Genomic DNA, 18758 nt, shown 5'->3' with positions numbered 1-18758 from the left:
TTTCCTGTAAGGCAATTCTGTAACTATAGACAGTTTCAGAGACTGGGACAGGGGAATATAAGCCTCAACAAAACTGAAAGTTAAGCATAACTCTCTGAACTTCCCCTTCCTCCACAAATATGCTATCTGCTATGAATACGGAGTCATCATACCGGGCTTCAGAATAACTTTGAGATGGTCTTGTAAAACTGGCTGTGGAATGAAGCACGTGGAACAGTAAAATCCATCAGGTAGAGGCTATTACTGGATGCAATGAAGGAAATTGGCACATGAGTAGCACACAGGAAAGGGTTTCCTATTTAAGAAATAAAGGACCGATGCATCCGGAGCACCATAGCTGGCTCAAAGATCGTGCATCATTTAATAATTAGGCGGCTTCTCAGCTATTGAAAGCATTTGGCCATTCAAACCATGTTTTCTCCAGAAGGTTTTAAAATTGGCCTGAAACGTTACCTCCCCCTCCCCAGTCCCGTCACCTTCTTCTTGCTTACCTGGTACTGTGAAGTCCTGAGTGTAGATGATATCATCTTCAATGTCATACAAGTCATCATCCTCTTCCTCATTGTAGCCATGGAGATCTTCCAGATAAGGCACCACCGTCATACTCCTCCACCTGTCCTTTGTCTCTGGGCTGGGAGGTATGGGGACCAGAACCTCTGCCTGAGTGTGTTTCTTACGAAACCAGCTGCAAAGAGTCCAAGGGACAGGTTTTCAGCATGGCCTCCCTTTCAACAGGAAGCCCTCAGAGTCTGAGATGCCCCCTACCAATCCTAGCAGAGCGATGCTGGGTTTTTTTTAAAATTAATGGAAAACATCTTGCACTGGTTTTTGCCCTTGTAGGCTTCACCACAGGGCATAGTCTGGAGAGACCAGTGGCAAAAAAGGTGAATCCTGGGGCCTCTTGTCTCTGCAGCAGAAAAGAAAGTACCAGGTGAGCGCGCCACTCCTGAGGGCTGCCACTGAGCTAAGGAGAACCTCTGATGGATCTACAAAACCATCTCTAGCATTATGGCAGCAATGGCTATACACTGCTAGATATACAGGACCATGACAAATACCCACAATAGGATGGCTCAGGGGACAAGAATAGCTCACCGATTCCAACCTGGCCTGAACGAACATGGAGAATGAATTACTGCCACTGCATATATACAGGGGGTTCCTCAAGAGCAGGGTTGGCAGTGAGCAGTGTGAGGGAAGCCAACACTTACTGGTGCTCTCTGAGCTGTACCTGATCTGCAGACAGGAGATTTTTGTCTGTAGTGATGAGAATCAAGCACTTTCTCCCAGCTTTAGAGAGTCATAAAATAGCATAACAGGAAGAAAAGGGAACTTGCAGCCTATGAGTTTAAGAGCTATGGATCTTGACCCCAATCTCCCCCTTCATGGGGATATACAGTGGGATCATGGCACAGTCACTCAATATTTTACCCTTCCACCTCACCCGTCTCGTTGGAATTCTACCACCATTTAATCCATCACCCATAGCGCTGTTCTAACTTGCCATCTGCCCAGAGAGGAATCTCAGCGCCAAATGCCATTATTAATCAGATCAAGAGTCTAACAGTCTTGCATTACATCAATATCTCAGGAGCCAGATGGGTGGCCTTTTCCACTTTTCACTGCCCTATAATAGATGTGCTCCTGTACAGCTCTCAGGGCTGTGCAGTGGAGTTAAAAAAACATTTCCTAGAAGTACCATTGGAGTCCCTGTACACCTAATCTACAGTCCAGAGGAATCCAGCGCACTTGGGTTCTCAGCTACATTCCAAATACCATTTGCCTGTAACAATTCATGGAGTCTTCAGCATGCAGCTTTCTCTGACATGCCTTACCCAGCCTTCACACATTCAGCTGTCTGTAACAAGTGCCCGAGCCCCCAGTCACGCACCCTGACGACTCCACCAGCCTGAAGGATCAATGCCTATGGATTAAGCATTCAGGTGGTCAGGTTTTGGTCATCCAATTGCTTCTTCCCACATCCTATGTGAATCACGCTGCTGGGCAGCTTCAAATCTGGCATGCAGAGCAGCACGTCCTCCAATTTCAACAGGCAGTTCTGTGGGCTCTGCCCAGGAGGGTTATCCCACACACAGGAAGTGACAGGGGCGTTCAAAGCATTCTCACTTAAGGAGTGTCTGGTGTAGAGCAGCTGGGTCCCCGGATGGGCTGCTATCCCAGCATTAAATATTAACCCCCTGCTTTTGTGCCATCGGTTGAAAAGTAATGAATCCACGAAAGCCAATCCTTCCCAGCACTAGCTTGGTAAAGACAACGGTGCTGTTTATCGGGGCTGCCTGGGAATACCAGGGAGGTGCCCCGCACTTGCTGGGAAAGGACACCGTAATTTGTCATTGTAAGCGGATCTGGTCTAACGAGGCTCTAGGATTTCTCCTCCAGCCTATTAGATTCATTTTAGGGCTCCTGAAAGGTGCTGCTTGAAGTCAGAGACTATGTTCTCTACCCACGGAACAGGTGTAGAAAGCACAGCACTAGCCTCCCTCCCCCCTATGCTACACCCCATTTTCCACCAATGTGCCTCAGACCTGACCTGGAGGGTCCATGAGTTCTGCCTCCATCACCCATTTGGTGCTCTGGCCTTTTTGCTGAGACTGCTGCTCCAAGTAATACCAGGTGCAACATGAATGCTTAGATACTGGGTCACATATGTAAACATTAGAAACAGGTTTTGGCTACTACCAACCTGAGACAGATTTGAACGGTTTACCAAAGGGGATGGGAGAAATCCAGAATGGACTCTTGGGAACGTACGCCATCCTGGTTTGTTTTAAATCGCCGCCCCCCCGCCCCCGGCCCTGACCTGGAATTAAGTTGGGACACAGGTCTCCTCCACAACACAAATGCAATCATGATTGTGTTAGAGACTTAAGCTGGTTAGACAGTAAGCCTAAAAATATGGTGTTAGTAAACCTTGTCCAGTGAAAACAAGCAGTTAATTACATTTTCACACACGTGTCTCATTCTACTGGGACGGACCAATCAATATTCAAAGGAGGAGCAAACCTTGTTCAAAACCCAGCTTTGCAAGCATGGCTGAAAATAAAGCTATGAAGCAGCCTGAAGGGGAAATAGATTCAAGTTTTAATATGATCTGTCTAGAAAGATTCTCCCCCACTCATGAAAAAGGTGTTTGATCTTTTTGCACCTAAGAATGTGCTGTCATTTTAAACTGAGAAGATGACATTTGATATGTATGTGCCACGACTTCTTAGCCAATGGTAGAATCATTTCCTACCCCCTTTTTTTTGGGTGGGTGGACAAGGCGGACAAGCAGTTATATTGGAGACAGTAGAAATTGCCTCTTTGAAGGGTCTGGTGCACTGGTTCAGCATTTTAAGTAATTCACAGTGGCAGCTTTTCCTGCCAAGAGTTTGAAGATGGTTCTCAGAGGAGAAATGGCAGATGTGGGGTTTCACGGATGGGCAATGAAGGGAGCAGCGCTCCATTGCAGGAAGTACCAGCTCCATGACCTCCAAGCAGCGCTTCGTTTGCCAGCTCCATATAGTTCTGAAACAACAGCATCCTCAGGGGGATTGGAGACCAGCACTGGCAGCTTGGAAAAGCAATCTATGCTGCAGCTGCCTTTTGGGAAAGATGAGACAGGAGTACCCAATGCTGCCAAAGAGGCTGAAGGAGAATTCTTGGTGATCGTGGACGGGAGAAGCCCAGGATTTGTCAATACGGAATTCTACATTCTGACTAAACTAGAGAGGAATGTGGAAGAGATGCTCATGTATGGGAAGTAAAGGCTCCAAGATCTCACAAGGGCCTGGGAAACCCACTCTTCTTGTGAGCTTTCAGACCTCTTGCACAGTAGGAAGATTGTTTCCAGATTTCCAGAGTTATATGGGAAGCTGGAATGCAAACACTCCCTCGATATATTGCCCATTATCTGCCTGGAGCTCTTAGGTTTAAGATCAGCCTGTCACTCCCCCAGAAAAGAATCTCACCACCAATAATAGAAGATACTTAAATGCACTTGCTCTTTCCTGTTCCCTAAAGTGTCACAGGCAGACTTATTTTTGTTGATCACCGACTTGCTCGGTGCTACGCAACGAATAGGATTCCTGTCCTAAAAGCTTGCTATTCGAGTGGAAGAGGCCACACAATACAGACACAAACTGCCCTGGATGATTGGAAGATTAAGGTGTTCCCATTTTGTATTGACATAGGTCTACAGGTATTTCTACCTTAGGTGAAACAAGAGTGGCAGGCTTGGTGGAAAAGGAGGGATTTGAACACCACTTTGGTTTGTCAATTACAACCATTTGGCCCACTAAACATAACACCGCTAAAATGAAGAGCGAGACTTTCGCGGCACCGGGCCACCAAAGCAGAAGCGGGCAGGTCCACCCCAATTGCATTTTAATCAGTAGTTACGCCTAGCTCCGGGTATGGGGTTTCTTCGACGTACCTGGCGCACACAACCCCGTACTGACTTGGCGGTTAGATTTCCTTTCCGTGGGAGACGGCTCTCAGCAAGGAAGTGACTGTGCAGACACAGCTTCGCTCTGGGCCGATATGCGGGGGGTCATCTAGCAGAGCCACCACTGATTTTTGTCGTGGGCATGGGGCTGGAGGGAACCAAGGGATAAATGCTAGGTACTTTGAGGGGATGGAGAATAGGGGGCAGAAGTGAGAAAGTGGAAAGATGCTTACGGTTGCCAATAACCAAGGAATTCTGAAAGAAGGGCTAGAAATGTCTAGCAGCTAGTGATGTTTGTTTTCCTGTATTTCAGCTCTGCCTCTTTCCTTCCTCCTGTCCTACTTTCCAGGAGAGTAAAAATAGGTTTTATTAACAACTGAAACCTGAATTGCTGTACTGTAGTCATGTTGATAGCATCCTCTGGGAAAGGAATTCAACCATTTACATAAGTATCCATGCTAATCAGAATGTAAAGTGTGAGGAGAGATTCAATGAAGTACAAAAGGAAACCAAAGACCCGTTGGAAAGAGCCCCTCAAGTAATTTGACACGAAGTAGCAGACAGTATTTCCTGTCAAGTCTCAGACGGGGCAGAGAAAATTCTCTGACATGACTCAAGGTTCCGCCTGTCACTCTGTATTTTTTGCATATCTATTGGTAGCAGGCAAAGGGTTTGCTACTGCAGGTCAGGCTACTGCTCCATCGAGTCTGAGCCTGGCTCGAGAAGTTACGGGCCACGGCTTCCTCGTGAGGCAACCACTCATTCTGTGCTAATCTAGGTGGGATAAAATCCCTGCCTGACCCTGCATTGATCAGCTGACATCCTGAAGCAAGAGACTGGTTTTGAAAGCTTTTGAGACGAGACAACAAGATTTCACTGCTTAATCCCAACCATTTTACTGCTGCTTTGTAGGGGAACTGCACCAGGACACAAAATCATCAATTCACTCAGTGCTAAGAGGCTGATGCTTCAGTGACAGTCACACCCGCCCCTTCTTGCTTCCCATTATGGGAGTGGACAGGAGAAAAGCTTTTGAAGGTCTCAGAAGCACCACTCACAGAAAGCACAGTCTCTGGGAGAGGCAGATTCACCTGTTGCTTCTCTTCCCCACCTCCAACAATTTGCAACCAAGTGTAGCAGGAGGGGGAAGAAACCCTTTCTGGCCATTTTGTGGGCTGAGGGAGGACACATGAAGCACAAATGCACTGGGAGAGAAGCATTAGTGACAAAGAAGCCGGTTATGCGGAATGACGTCCAGCAGGGTTGCTGTAATCTACAGGGAGCTAAAGAGGGCAAGGCTTGAGGACAGAAAACCAAGGCTGGAATGAAAAATAAGGTTCTGAAGGCAGACTAGTGTTTAATGAGCATGCCTGGCTTGCAAGCTGAGTTCTAAACCCAAGCCTTAATTCTTAGCAGACTCATGATTCCCTGCTCCTTTCAAGTCACATTTCATCTTCCCTCACACCCAGACTTGTTAGACACGGCTGGAGATCTAAAAGTGCTTGCTGGCTAATTCACTTCTTCTGGGTCAAAAATATTTTAAAATTACTTCTTTACGATAGGGAAGACTGACAACCAGATGCCTAGCTGCAGGCTATTCAACCCTTATCAAAAGGGCAGGTTACTTGCATTTCTCCACCCTCTAGTCATATGGGCCATGAACAGAAACTGGGTTAGGAGAAGGTCAGTACCATTGCACAGAGCTACCAGCAAGCAGCATTCTGATTTCATCCCAAAGACATTATGCAGGAGATTGAGGGAGAAGGAAGTCATACAATAGCTCTCTGCTGGGAATGGCAAGCGAATCAGATGTGTATTCTGGTGGGGGTGCACTAGCTACTCCTACTTAACAGCCAGAAGGTGTCGGGGGCAAACCCTGGTTTCTCCAGCCTCAGTTCAGTGAAAACTGGAAATAAGTACAAAAGAAGAGGGGAGCTGTTTCTCTAGCCGATACTGGATCCGGAGGTCATACTTCAGACTCCAACACAAGAAAAGCGCGGAGGAAGAACGGTGCTCAGAGCACAGATGGAGGCGTTAATGCCTTTAACACACTCGCATTAAGAGAGTCATTTGCAGAGTGTGGGTAGAAGAATTAAAAATTCCAACCTCTGTGCCAAACACCGAGAAATAAGCAAGACCCAGAGGGCTGAGCAGGAGAAGAGAAGGAGCAGGTGCTTTCCCATCAGTACCTTGCATCCAGGGGAGAATTTGGGGTTTGCATCCTCCCACACTGCCACAGGCAGGAGAGATGAGAAAGGCCTATTAGACCTCAAGCCCATGGCCCAGCGAGCGCTGGATAGCCCCTTAGGATACCTGGAATATAGGCACGTTACCTACTGCATTACCAAATATGCTCAGAGCCTTTGAAGGGGATTACTGTGGCAATATGAACACAGATTCTGTAGGCTTTCAGTCCATGCATCCGAGCAGCAAGGAAAGCCTTTCCACAGACACCCTTTGCATCTGCTGCTGAGGGCTTTTTGGTGAGTCAGAGAAGAGGTGGCCCACTAGCCTCTGGGAGATCACCAGCAGAGCCCCTGCACTAGGCCAGGCCAGCTTCCACTTCCGCCAATAAAGAGCCAAGTGCTCCCTCTCGCTTGCTATGAACCATTGCAATCATATCTATGGCTGAACAAATCAAGCGTGACATTGTGGGGAAGAAGGTAAGATGGTTGCCTTGGAAACGAGGGGCAGAGGTAGGATTCTGCAGCCACTTCATCACTTTCGATTTTCTTTTTAAGTGCTACTGCAGGGTCATTGAATTAAAGTTACCAAATACAGTTTACGAGCATTAAGCCCTTCAGTAACAGCGCAGGGCACAGAGGAGAGGGTTAGTGATCCACAGGGAACCAGGGGCTCTGCCTCCCTAGCTCTCGGCAGCATGTCTGCACTGGGCCATGTGTCCACACCAGCACTTGTCTGAGTGGCTTACAACAAAGCCTGATTAAAAAAAATTTCATAAAGATGTGCTACTAGGCTGGTTTTCCCCAACCAGCACCGTCCTGGAGGCAGCAGGCTCCAAGGCTCTGTCATTATTACTCATGGGTCGACTATACTCAGCTTAGACTGAATAATTTACCCTGGCTGGCGGGCTAGGAGAATTTTAATTCATTCCAGTTCAGCTGATGGTTCATGAGACTGCAACAGAGAGCGGCTAGTTTTGAGAGAGCTGCCAGAGTGCAGAAAGGGCTGGTACAGCTGAAACAAACCCAAACACTGTGTAAATACAAATTTAATGCAAGAGAATTAATTTAGTTTGGGGGAACAAGGGGAAGGTGAGGAAGGCGTCTGGCAGAAACCAGAGAGTCTACGGCAGGCTCTGTTCCCATTCACAGACGTCATAGGCCTCTACTCACCCACTCCAGGTCATGTGGTGTGAGGAAGTTGCATGTTAAGGGGGGAAGCAATAGTCTTGGGAAGAAAGTGTGGAAAATGGCAGCAGCTGGGAGGGTGGACAATAAGTCTGCACCAAATGTTACCAGGCCCTTTCTGCCATCAGCTCTGCAGTGTGAACAGAACACTAGGCACTTCCACAGCGCGTCATTCGATCTATCATTGGTTCTCACATCTCTGCCTGCACCCAGGGGGCAGGTAACTGCCATTTTATAGCTGGGGAAAACAGTCCCAGAGAGGAGAATTGGCTTGTCCAAAGTAACATATCTGCTAACGAGCTGGGAACAGATCCTAGGTCTCCCAGCTCCCAAGACTGTTCCAACCAGATTGCTATTTCCCTTAATAGCATGCAGTTTCCTGCACCACAGAGCACAGAACAGAATGAGGACAAGGATGACTCAGGGAACACTTCTCTCTCACATACCGATGGGAGCCTTGTTCTTGCTCATACCCACCTGACTCCAACCTGGAGAAAACACTGGCCTGGATGCCAGAGGCTAGTCCTGCAATCTTCTCGGAGTGCCCAAGGACCTTTACCGTCCACATGGGCAATCACCAGTGACATCAATTCAGCATCTTAACCAAAGGATCAAAATTCTAGAAACAGCATACCAGGGATAAGGAAAGATGCCAGCTACCTCAGGCTTGAGTTGGGAATCTATTCCCAGCTCAGCTGTGGGGCTTTCAGGAAGTCACTTCAATTGCTCTATGCCTCAGTTTCCCACGTGTAACATGGGGATAAATATAGACTTTGTGGGCAAGGGGGCGAAAAGAGGGTGTAAATATGAAGCTGTTACTGATTGTGATGGAAGGTGTTGGAGAGGGCAAAGTGTTATTCTAAAGGTCTCAGAAGAGACAGGACCAGCCCTGCCCCTGGAATTAAAGCTGATCATTTTAGGAATGCGCTTGAAGAAAAGTTTCAGAGTAACAGCTGTGTTAGTCTGTATTCGCAAAAAGAAAAGGAGTACTTGTGGCACCTTAGAGACAAACCAATTTATTTGAGCATGAGCTTTCGTGAGCTACAGCTCACTTCATCGGAAAAGTTGTCTGCCAATCAATATATGGACAGACACCCAAAACTCTCCACTGGCTATGGTCAATTGCATTTAAGCTGATTGTGGCTTATTTAGAAGTTGGGACTAAGTCCTTCCATTTAATTCATTAAAACAAAGCCAGGAGGCATGAATTCTTCTCCAAGCACATTCTTTGCTGCCATGCCAGCATTCGCATGAGGGTGATCGACAGACCTGCCCTGGGCCCAAGGATGTCAGTTTGCAGTGCCTATTGTAATTATTGGGATGTCACAGCAGGAGCAGGGAGGCATTTACTAATGGGTGGGGAGGGAGAGCCTGTTAAGAGGTACTGGCTAAGCCAACAGAAAACTAAGAAGAGATTAATCCTTGGAAATACCAGCTACTGTATTTGCAGGAAGAGAGAGACTCATTACCCTTCCTCTCGGTACTGGAAGGGTTAAAAGCCTCAAGAGCAGCACTTGTGCCCAGTTAGTGGGAAGACTGCCGTTCGAGCATGTGAGGTTTGCCACTGCCCTTTGTGCCTAGAGCTTGCTCTACTTTCTTGTCTCTCCTGCTTGCTCTGACTACCTGCAGGGTCTCTAGAGAAACTCTCTCTTCGCTTGCAGCCTAGCGAGGCTGACTCAAAAGCTCTTTGCCACAAGGGAATCAAGTGCACAGAGCGTTGGATAAGTAGCTCAAATACCTGGCAGCCGACGACACATGGAAGCCAGTGGCCCAGCCCCACCTTTGAGTAGCAGGGACAATGGCAAGCGGTGCATTAATGGTTTTCAGCATCTATTAGCCCATTTCACAGACAGCCCAAGACGTGCTACAATGCAGCACTCATTGACCAGGCACTGGCTTGACTGCAGGAGCCTAGCACCAGCAGTGATGGACTAGCAAGATGGCACGATGGGAGGGGTCCTGAGAAGGGAACAGCAAAAGCATTTGACACTGAAGGAGTCAATGGTGGAGAGGGGAAGAGCAGCTAGTAGCAATATTAGGGTGCAGCAAAAATAAACTTGCATGGACTTGCAGGAGCCCCCGATCCAAGGATCATGGTGCCATGAAGCCAGACGCTTCCTGCTCATGCACAGTTCAAAAGGTCGCCCCTAAAACAGTCCCCTCTACAGGACTAACCCCGGTCTCCTCTACTGCAAGTGCACATTCCTCTCTCAGGCCCAGTCAGACAGCCAGCATGCACGTGTCTCAGAAAGGGGACTGCCAGCTTGCCTGTTAATTTAATGGACCAGGCAGCTGTCTCTTAAAGGCAGCTGCTCTTCAGAGCTTTGCTCTTTCTAGGCGTTAGGGTGAGGTAGCTCTACAGAAAACAAAGTTCAGAGCCCTCTCTGGCTCTGACCCAAGGTCTCCGCAAGCCCCCTATCCCACACTCCCTCATGACAGTCACTAGGGGATCAGACGACAGCACCTCAGCTGCAGCTTTTCCATAGGAAAGACAAGGGGACACAGATGCTTCTGACCGCAGCCAATGGGAGCAGAGCATGCCTAGTGCCTTGCAGGATCAGATCCTGGTCTTTACAGCGTTCCCAAGAGCGTTCTGGGGCAAGCTCATATGCAAGAGCTCTGCTGAGCAGGGGCACTCTTGCCAGCCGCTCTGTCCCCCTACAGGAGCACTTCCTAGTCAAACAGGAGACAAGCTCACACTGCCTCCTTGCAACATCCTTAGAACACTGTTTGTTCTTGTACTTTCATCCAGCCAGGAAATCTCTGCTCAGAGACAGTATGTTCAAACCGATCCTTAAACCTCAGCGATAACAGGCTGGTTTTTTTTAAAAAAGTAATAGCAGGGATGTGGGGTGGAAATGCGGGGGGAGGAAGGAAGAGAATGATTGGTTAAAAAAGACAGACAAAATATTCCCTGTCCTGGAACCCTTCCTCAAGCACTGGATTCCATATGGAGCAACTCTGCCACTACATTGAAATCCAGGTGTTCCATCTCTTGGACATTAAGAGACAGAAAACATTAATCCAAATCCCTACTTCAATATCCTCAGCTTCAATGACCCACCCCCTCCCCTGCCCACACTGCTACTATCTGGCCCGTAAATCTCATTATTCATGCGAGAAACACATTTTAAACACCTTCATTATTTACCAGTTAACTGAAATGCTCCAGCTCGATGCTTAAAGAAAAAAAGAACGCCAACTAGATTTACATGCAAGTTGCCAGAGCTCCAGCAGAGCTGGGGGAAGGATACCTAGTGACTTCCATGTGTCTGCTGTCAAAAGAAAAAACAAGTGCACAGCGATAGCACGGGTACATTAGCATAAGAAGCAGAAAGAGAATGACTAATAGGAAGAAGCTGAACACTCACTTGTGCTGCCTTATCTGCTGTATTGAAAATCTCTTCGCTGGGTCATATTCAAGCATCCCTGAAAAGGAGGAAAAAAAATTGAGGTGAGATTCACAGGTGCTCTCAGCCAATTTAGAGAAAGGAAGCACAAAGCCCCACCCCTCCCAATTCCCCCATAACAGCACCCATGGTTTCCAGTCCCCCTGGCCATGGGAGTTCAGTGAGACCTTCCTCTTTAAAATGAGAGGCAGCAGCATGGGATGGAGCGAGGGTCAGGAAAGGCAGCGTTTAACCCCAACTCCACTGCTGACTAGCTGTGCGGATGTGAGTAAGGCTGTGCTCTACCTTCAAAGTGGGGATAATCCTCCCCTCCTTTGCAGTGTGAGGACTGAGGTCAAGTTCTCTCCCCCATTCCCAGCCAGTGAATGGTTAGGGTCTCTAATGCCACAGATCATCAACGTTGGTCAAACCTTACCATAGAGGAGCCAAAGGCTTTGGCGTGGTGTATACTCAACTACACAGCAAGCCAGAGGTTGCATTCTAGGGACAGGTATCTCCCTGAAGCCCCTTGAATTAAGGACTCTTGAACAATGCTTTTCCCTGCTCGCCGGACCTTGTAGTCTGCGATCAGTTATATGAGATCTGGGCATGGGGAAAGGAGCTGGCCAATACATTCTCTCTCACCCAGACCATCCATCAGAGAGGGGGATAGATTCCCCCTCAGACACAGGCTGCCCCACATCCCCAGAGACTCATTTATTGCAACCTCCACCCTTCAAACTCTTTTTAAAGAGTCACAGTTCAAGAAGAAGAGAAATAAAAAGTTTCACACCACTCCCCAGAAACTGGCCAATGAGGCATTAACCAGTCCAGTGCCCCGCACCTCCATCAGCTGCATGCAAGATATAGGCGTTCCCCATGGAAACCACCACCAAGTTACTAACCTGTTGAACACCAACAACATGCGTGGTGCTGCACACAGATTACAACACAGGGACATGACAGTCTAGGGACAGAAGCCAAGGGAACTATAAATAGGGTTCCAGGCACCATATGGTGGGGATGCAGCTGCTGTCGCACTGTGCTTTTCTGGAGTGAGGAATTCCAAGTAGTTTTGTTTTCAAATGAATGGTAACAGTTCAAAGAGCAGAGGGTTAACACAGAGGAACCTTGCAGCAGTAGGGCAGGGAGGAGGGATTAAAAGTGCTCTTATGTGCCACCTCCTCCCCTTCCCCTCCCCCACAGAAAATATAACCATGAATCACAGCTACTTTAGATTGCTCCCCTGGCAGGAGCTCACCACAGCCGGGCATGCAACCTTGGAATGGATACCTCAGATCCGTTTCTACTGGGTAGGTGTTAGACGGTGTTTCTCAAATGCAGCCACCGTGGTCACGTGTGGCCACCACGGGCTTTTCTTGCAGCCACAGCCTCCTGGGCTGTGACTGGGGGAGGAGAGGAGGGAAGGGAGAGAGAGAAGCAGTGGCCCCTCCCGCTCCCTGGTGCTCCTGGATGCACAGCCTTGGTGTTGGCTGCTGGGGCTTCCAGCTGGGCCCTGCCCTGCTCTGGAGACACCTGGGGCACCATGCTGGAGGAGCAGGCAGCTTCCCAGGGGTGGTGGGGCTCAGGCTTTGGGTGTTAACCCAGCGGTGGCATGGAAGGCAGGCTCTGGCTGCGGGGATTTGGGCTCCATCCCTAGGCTCTGGCTGCATTGGTTTGGGTTCTGTCCCCAAACTGTGGGGCTTCAGGCTCTGGCTCCCAACAGCCTCCCCATTCAACCTCCCCCACCCCCTGCCCAAATCACCCGCAGCCCCTGTCCAGGGCTTAATTGGTCCCCAGACTTGCTGGGGCTGAGTAAGTCTACTGTGAAAAGTGATACTTATATGTTTGTTAATATCACTTTTCACAACAGAATTACTAGCTAGCAATAAATAAATTACAATGATTTGGATGTGTATTTGTGCATTTTTCCCCCCCTTAAAGGTAATTTAAGTATTTTAGAAACAAGTGTGAGAGCAGCCACCAGCAAGAGTTGGTGGCCACACTCTGAGGCCACCAAATAATTTGCCCTGAGAATCCCTGGCCTAAGATCGGATATTTTCCGCCACAAACAACAGGATGAATCCACCCCCATAAGAGCTGAACGCCCTGCCCCGATCTCAAGAGCGTTTTGAGAAGGGCTCACCTTGTTCCATTTGGCGATCCTTCAAAGCTCCATTAGCCTATTATTTCTGCCCCTCTCCAGAACAGTTCCTGAAAATTTAACCAACTTCTTCCGTCGGTGGTACGTGCAAAGTACGTTTTAGTGGCAAAGATGAAAAATCCATTCAGAACCAGTCCAATGGGCTTTTTAGCCTCACTGAGTTAGTTTCATACCTTGTGTAATGGCACTAAACCATGGAGGAGTTTGGCTCACACACTTGGGGCACTAGTGTGGTGACCGTCACCCATGCTCTCCTCTCCAGGCCGAGAGAGCTGACTAGGCTCAGACACAATTAACTTGGCTGTCAAATTAGAGCCAAAGTCTTACTAATGCCTACCCCTCCCTTCTCCATTGGGATATTAGCCACGTTTAAGTTATTAGAGAGACAGGGAGGGCGAGGTAATATTTATTATCGGACCTACTGCTATGGGTGACAAATGAGCTTTGGAGCTCCACAGAGCTCTTCTTCAGGTCTGGGAAACTGACTGAAGGCTTGTACACGCTAGCGTGTACTTCGGTATAACTTAAGTTGCTCAGGGGTGTGAAAAAGCCACGCCCGAGCAACACAAGTTACACCGACTTAAGTGCCCGTGTGGACAGCGCTGTGTCAGTGGGGAGGTGGAGTAATTATGCCGATGGGAGAGCGCTCTTCTGTTGGCAGAGCGCGTCTGCACTAGGAGACGCGCAGACTAGGGCATGTCTTCACTAGCAGCGTTAAAGCACTGGGCTCAGCAGTGCTTTAATGTGGCTGTGTAAAGACCAAACAAAAAAAACAACCACCCACCTCTGCGAGGGGAATGGCTCCCAGTGCTGGGGCACTGTCTACCGTGGCACTTCATAGGGCTGAAACCTGCAGCGTGTGTGCGTGTCACTTCTCTGAGTGAGAAAGTTGCAGGGCTGTAAAGTGCCAGTGTAGACAAGCCTTCAGAGTGTCACACCTACATACAAGGTGGAACAGATTGTTTAGCACAAGTAGTTAACAGATATTTCAAGGGACCATTCAAGGTGAAGTGGCCCACTAATCCCAGTCCAGTCAGGGATGGAAAGCTGCTGGGGGTGTTGTTGGTGGGTTATAGATTGTTGTCTTAAGCCATGAATCCACACCCTGGGGCCGACAAGGGTGTGACAGGGGCATGCATCTAAGTTGTGCCGCTTTCCACGATCGTTTCAAAGCTGTTGTGGGGCAGTGCCAGAGATTCACAGGCTTCCTGTGCCCTCAGAAGCCGTGTCTCAGGACGCCGCCAGGTCACCAGTTTCATCTTATCATGGCTGCTCCAAGCAGCAACGAGGCCCTAGTGAACGGCTCCCCCATGACGCGAAGGCAACTCCAACTTCTTAGCTACCGTCAAACCTGGTATCAGCTCAATATTGGACAGGGACTTGATCAGGGGCCTCTTCTGCCAAACTTGTGCTTCTTCGGGTGGGTGTTTCCCCTTTCTCCTCTAATCAGACATGCATGGCACAGCCCAGCAGCTTTCATAGCATATCGAGGTTGGAAGGGACCTCAGGAGGTTGTCTAGTCCAACCCCCTGCTCAAAGCAGGACCAAGCCCCAACTTTCTCCCTCCCTATTCATCGTATAGAAGCAGTAATTGGAAGAGCGGTTAGAAAAGTCCCACACCTAATTAAATACCCGATCAGTACGATTATTAGATGGTCACTTCACAGCTGAACGGCCCAGGCTGTTTTATTTAAAAAAATTAAAAAGATACGATTGAGGTGAAGGCAGATTGTTCATGAGGACCAGAGACACTGAATTCTGATACTGGATGGCTTATTTTTTAATGCAGTCAGAAAGGGATACGGTCAGGTAAGACTCTCTCTAGAGTGGAGACTTTAAAAACAAGAAAAAAAAGAAAAAGAAAATCACATTTCCAGAGGGCATTTCTGGAAACCTGTCTCAATTTCAGCAGAATTTTCTGCAAGCCAAAACATGAAAACCTGCACAGGATAGCACATCCAAGATCCCAGAGACAATGGGGTTGTCTCAAAGCTGCGGTGCTTTTTCATAGTATCTATGGCAGTGGCTCAAACTTTTTTTTACAGGTGACCCCTTTCACACAGCAAGCCTCCGAGTGCAACCCCCCCTTATAAATTTAAAACACTTTTAAATATATTTAACACCATTATAAATGCTGGAGGCAAAGCGGGGTTTGGGGTAGAGGTTGACAGCTAGCGACCCCCCCCAGATAATAACCTCGCAACCCCCTGAGAGGTCCCAACCCCCAGTTTGAGAACCCCTAATCTACAGGTCTGAGACAGCTTTGCTGGGGTGTTGTGGCTTTTGGAAGTAAGCATCTTCAATCTAAGCCTGCTCAGATCATCCGAATAATGCACAAGCATCAACTCAAAGACTGCTTAGAAAATGCCAGTGCTTGCCAAGAGATTTACAGCATTTACTAGATGGAACAGGTATGGGAGAGGATGTGGGTAGGCAAAAAAGGAATTAAGTGTCTAAAACAGGTTATAAAAAAGGGGAATAATAGCACTTCTTACAAGCAGCTGTGGTGCAATACATTGTTCCCAGACAGGGTTCAGCAATTAAAGGAGCAATGAAGGTAACTTGAGCCAAAAAGTCTTTAGTTAAAGGGAAAGTACTGTATTTTGGGCAATGCTGGAAGAAGAAAATCTAATCAGTGAAAATTAAAACTCATGGATTAATCTGTACTCATATATAGCAATTGTGTGGCTAAAGCCCAGCACTGGAGAGAGACTCCATAAAGGCAAAACATCATGTACTATTCACCAGTCAAATCATCTAAAAGTGTCTGCCCACAATAACCACACAGATATTCTCTACCACTTACGGTAAAGATTTCCATTTGGTTTATTTGGGAGGAGAGATGAAACACTGGAGCAGTGAGATTCTTCGGATGGATGCCCAGCTCTTAGATCTCTGCTCCCACAGCATTTCAGAAGGGTTAAGCGTGCCCATCCCATCTCTGATCCTCTGCCCAGCACAAAATACAGAACTACAGGTAGCATGAATCCCTTTTCCAGTAATGCCAAGGACTACCAGAGCACAGAAGACCTTAAATCCGCCCTGCCTCCTTGCCACTGACAACCACCAATGCACCTTTATATAGTCCTGGACAAGCACAAAGATAGAGCACAATGTAGCTGAGTAACTTCTGGCAGCCAGGAGCCTCTTCAGGTACATGTTAAGTAGGCAAAGGTGGTAACAGCTGTAATTCAGGACTTCTAGGTTCTAGCCACTGACTCAACGCCATATCCTGGCCGAGTCATCTCCCTCATCAATTCCTCCATCTGTAAAATGGGAACAAGAGTATCTGCCTCAGACGTATTGCAAGGGTTAATACTGAGTGTATTGCAAGGGTTAAAGCTGAGTGTTCTGGTTGAAAGGGTGCCCTCTGCAGTAAACGCAAAACTCATTCATGCTTACGGGCTCTTTTTGGGAGGGAGCATGAAGAGAGGAGCTCTGCTCCCTCGACCTCCTGGGAACACCTCTAGACTCGCCCCTCCTCAAGCTTTGGCTCCCCTCCTGCACGCTGGGAGACTAGCGGAGTCTTTCAAACGACAGACACAGGGATCTAACACACAGTGACACTGGACTACTTCCTAGACACCAGTATGTCAACTATGGACTCTTACAGCCCTCATTTCTGTAGTATTCAAGCACCTCAACCTCTAACGCATTTTCCCTCTCACCAACCCTGTTAAGTAGGGAAGTAGATCATGTCTTTTTTACAGGGAGGGAACTGAGGCACAAAGAAACTTGCCCAAGATCACACAGGCAGTCAATGGCTGACCGAGGAATTGAACCCAGGTTTCCCAAGTGCCAGACCAGTTCCCTTACCACTGGGCCGACCTTCCTTTGGTTCCTGGCAGGAGAAGCCTATTTCAAAATAGAATTTGGCAAACAGAAGATTTTTAAAATCTCATTTTTCTTGCCCAGAAATGAATCTTATTGGGACACAAGTCATGCAATGGTGATGTCAGAGCTTCAGGTCACCTGGGGAGGCTTCTACCTTGACGAGCTACCCCCACAGACAATGTGGGCCTACCCATGCTAGCCCTCTAATGCAATCAGTGAAAGGACAAGATTCATTTCTCTCTTGAAAAGCAGCATCCCAACTAACTTGTACTAAAATACTATAGTACTGCTCTTGCTAGGAGTTTGAAATAGACCCGTGAAGGGGCTAGAAGCCCCAGAAACTCTTGGCCTTCAGCGATCTTGCGTCTTCTCTGGAAAGATAAAGGCTGGTAAAGACAAGCTCAAGGGGTGAGGAGAAAAACCACACAACAGCTTGAGCAGTTGCAAAAAAGTAGTCAACAGAAAAACAAAGCTTTAAAAAGCATCTTCTTGTATCTGCTTCCCAACCAAGCTGGCACCCCGCTTAATGCAGCACTTCCAGCCAGAGAGGAAACAAATACTTTGCAACATACTGTAGCCTTCTTTACGATGAAAGCAGGAGGAGTGCTCATCACTCTGCTACGTGCTAGAAGAGTCCTCCTGAGGCAATGGAAGGGGGAGTGAGCCAAGCTACGGGGATCTGTGCTGTTCATTCCAAAAGCTATCAGACATGCACTGGCAAGCCTGCAAACAGTACGCTTGAGTTCAATTTCACCAGCTGCAGAAGATGCAGGAGCATAGCAAGGAATGCGGATGTACTGCATAGAAAAATAGGGGCACGTGGCAAAAGTCCTCTGCCTTGTCACCAGTGCTACCCACGAGGGGATGTGGCAATGCTGAACACTTGGATCCCTGCAAGCTGGGTTACACTTCATGCCTTGCGACAGCAGTTTGTGATGCCCATGGTATCCCCATAGGAAAAGTGGGGAGGGACACCACAGAGTTAAATCGCCTCATGTCTATTTGGTACATTGATCTCTACAGAAAGGGAAGGGGCTCAAACTAACTCAAAAGCAACGTTGAGAGGCTCCAGCAAGCTCTGAAGCGAGCCTATTGTTGCAGGGAGTAAGCATGTGGAGTGGGAGGGGTGGAAGAAAACTGAAGAGGTCCCCAGGACTTCATCAAGGGGGCAGGGGAAGAATGCTCGGTGCAGACAGGCAGGAGCATCTCCTGCACAGAGAGCTTATCTGCTTTAGCCGTCACCCAATAGGCGGCACACAGCTGCCAGCCACTGGAAACAGAAGGCAGCAGGGGAGAGATGCCAGAGAGGACAAGGGGAGCAAAGAAAATAGGCTGCTAACCAAAAACAAATCTTCTGAGGCCAGGGGGCGACGGCGCCCCTGTTGCCTGAAAGTAGCAGAAAGAGAGAGAGGCAGGAGATTTCCAAGAGCAAGGACAGGGCAGATCATCAAAAGGGAAAAAAGGCAACTAAGCTAGGGCACAGGTTTAGCCGTTTTTCAAGCCACATGTTTCAGAGCACAAGCAATTTGCACCAGGACTCAGGAAGAAAATGC

General features: G+C 48.1%; 1 protein-coding gene across 3 annotated transcripts in view; it reads right to left on the bottom strand.

Annotated features, from left to right (window-relative positions):
- Positions 1-18758, bottom strand: part of STK11 (serine/threonine kinase 11) — a 73772-nt gene that overhangs the window by 16231 nt on the left and 38783 nt on the right. For all 3 annotated transcript variants that reach the window (XM_073324259.1, XM_073324258.1, XM_073324257.1), the window contains exons 7-8: positions 11190-11247; positions 492-685 (exon numbers count right to left, since the gene is read on the bottom strand). In XM_073324259.1, the coding sequence (XP_073180360.1) occupies positions 492-685; positions 11190-11247 (252 nt within the window). The remainder of the gene's footprint in view (positions 1-491; positions 686-11189; positions 11248-18758) is intronic.

Source organism: Lepidochelys kempii, chromosome 25 (genome assembly GCF_965140265.1).
Source record: "Lepidochelys kempii isolate rLepKem1 chromosome 25, rLepKem1.hap2, whole genome shotgun sequence".
NCBI classification, from domain to species: domain Eukaryota; kingdom Metazoa; phylum Chordata; order Testudines; family Cheloniidae; genus Lepidochelys; species Lepidochelys kempii.
Note: the sequence above shows the minus strand (reverse complement) of the source record. Positions and strands in the feature narration are given on the sequence as shown.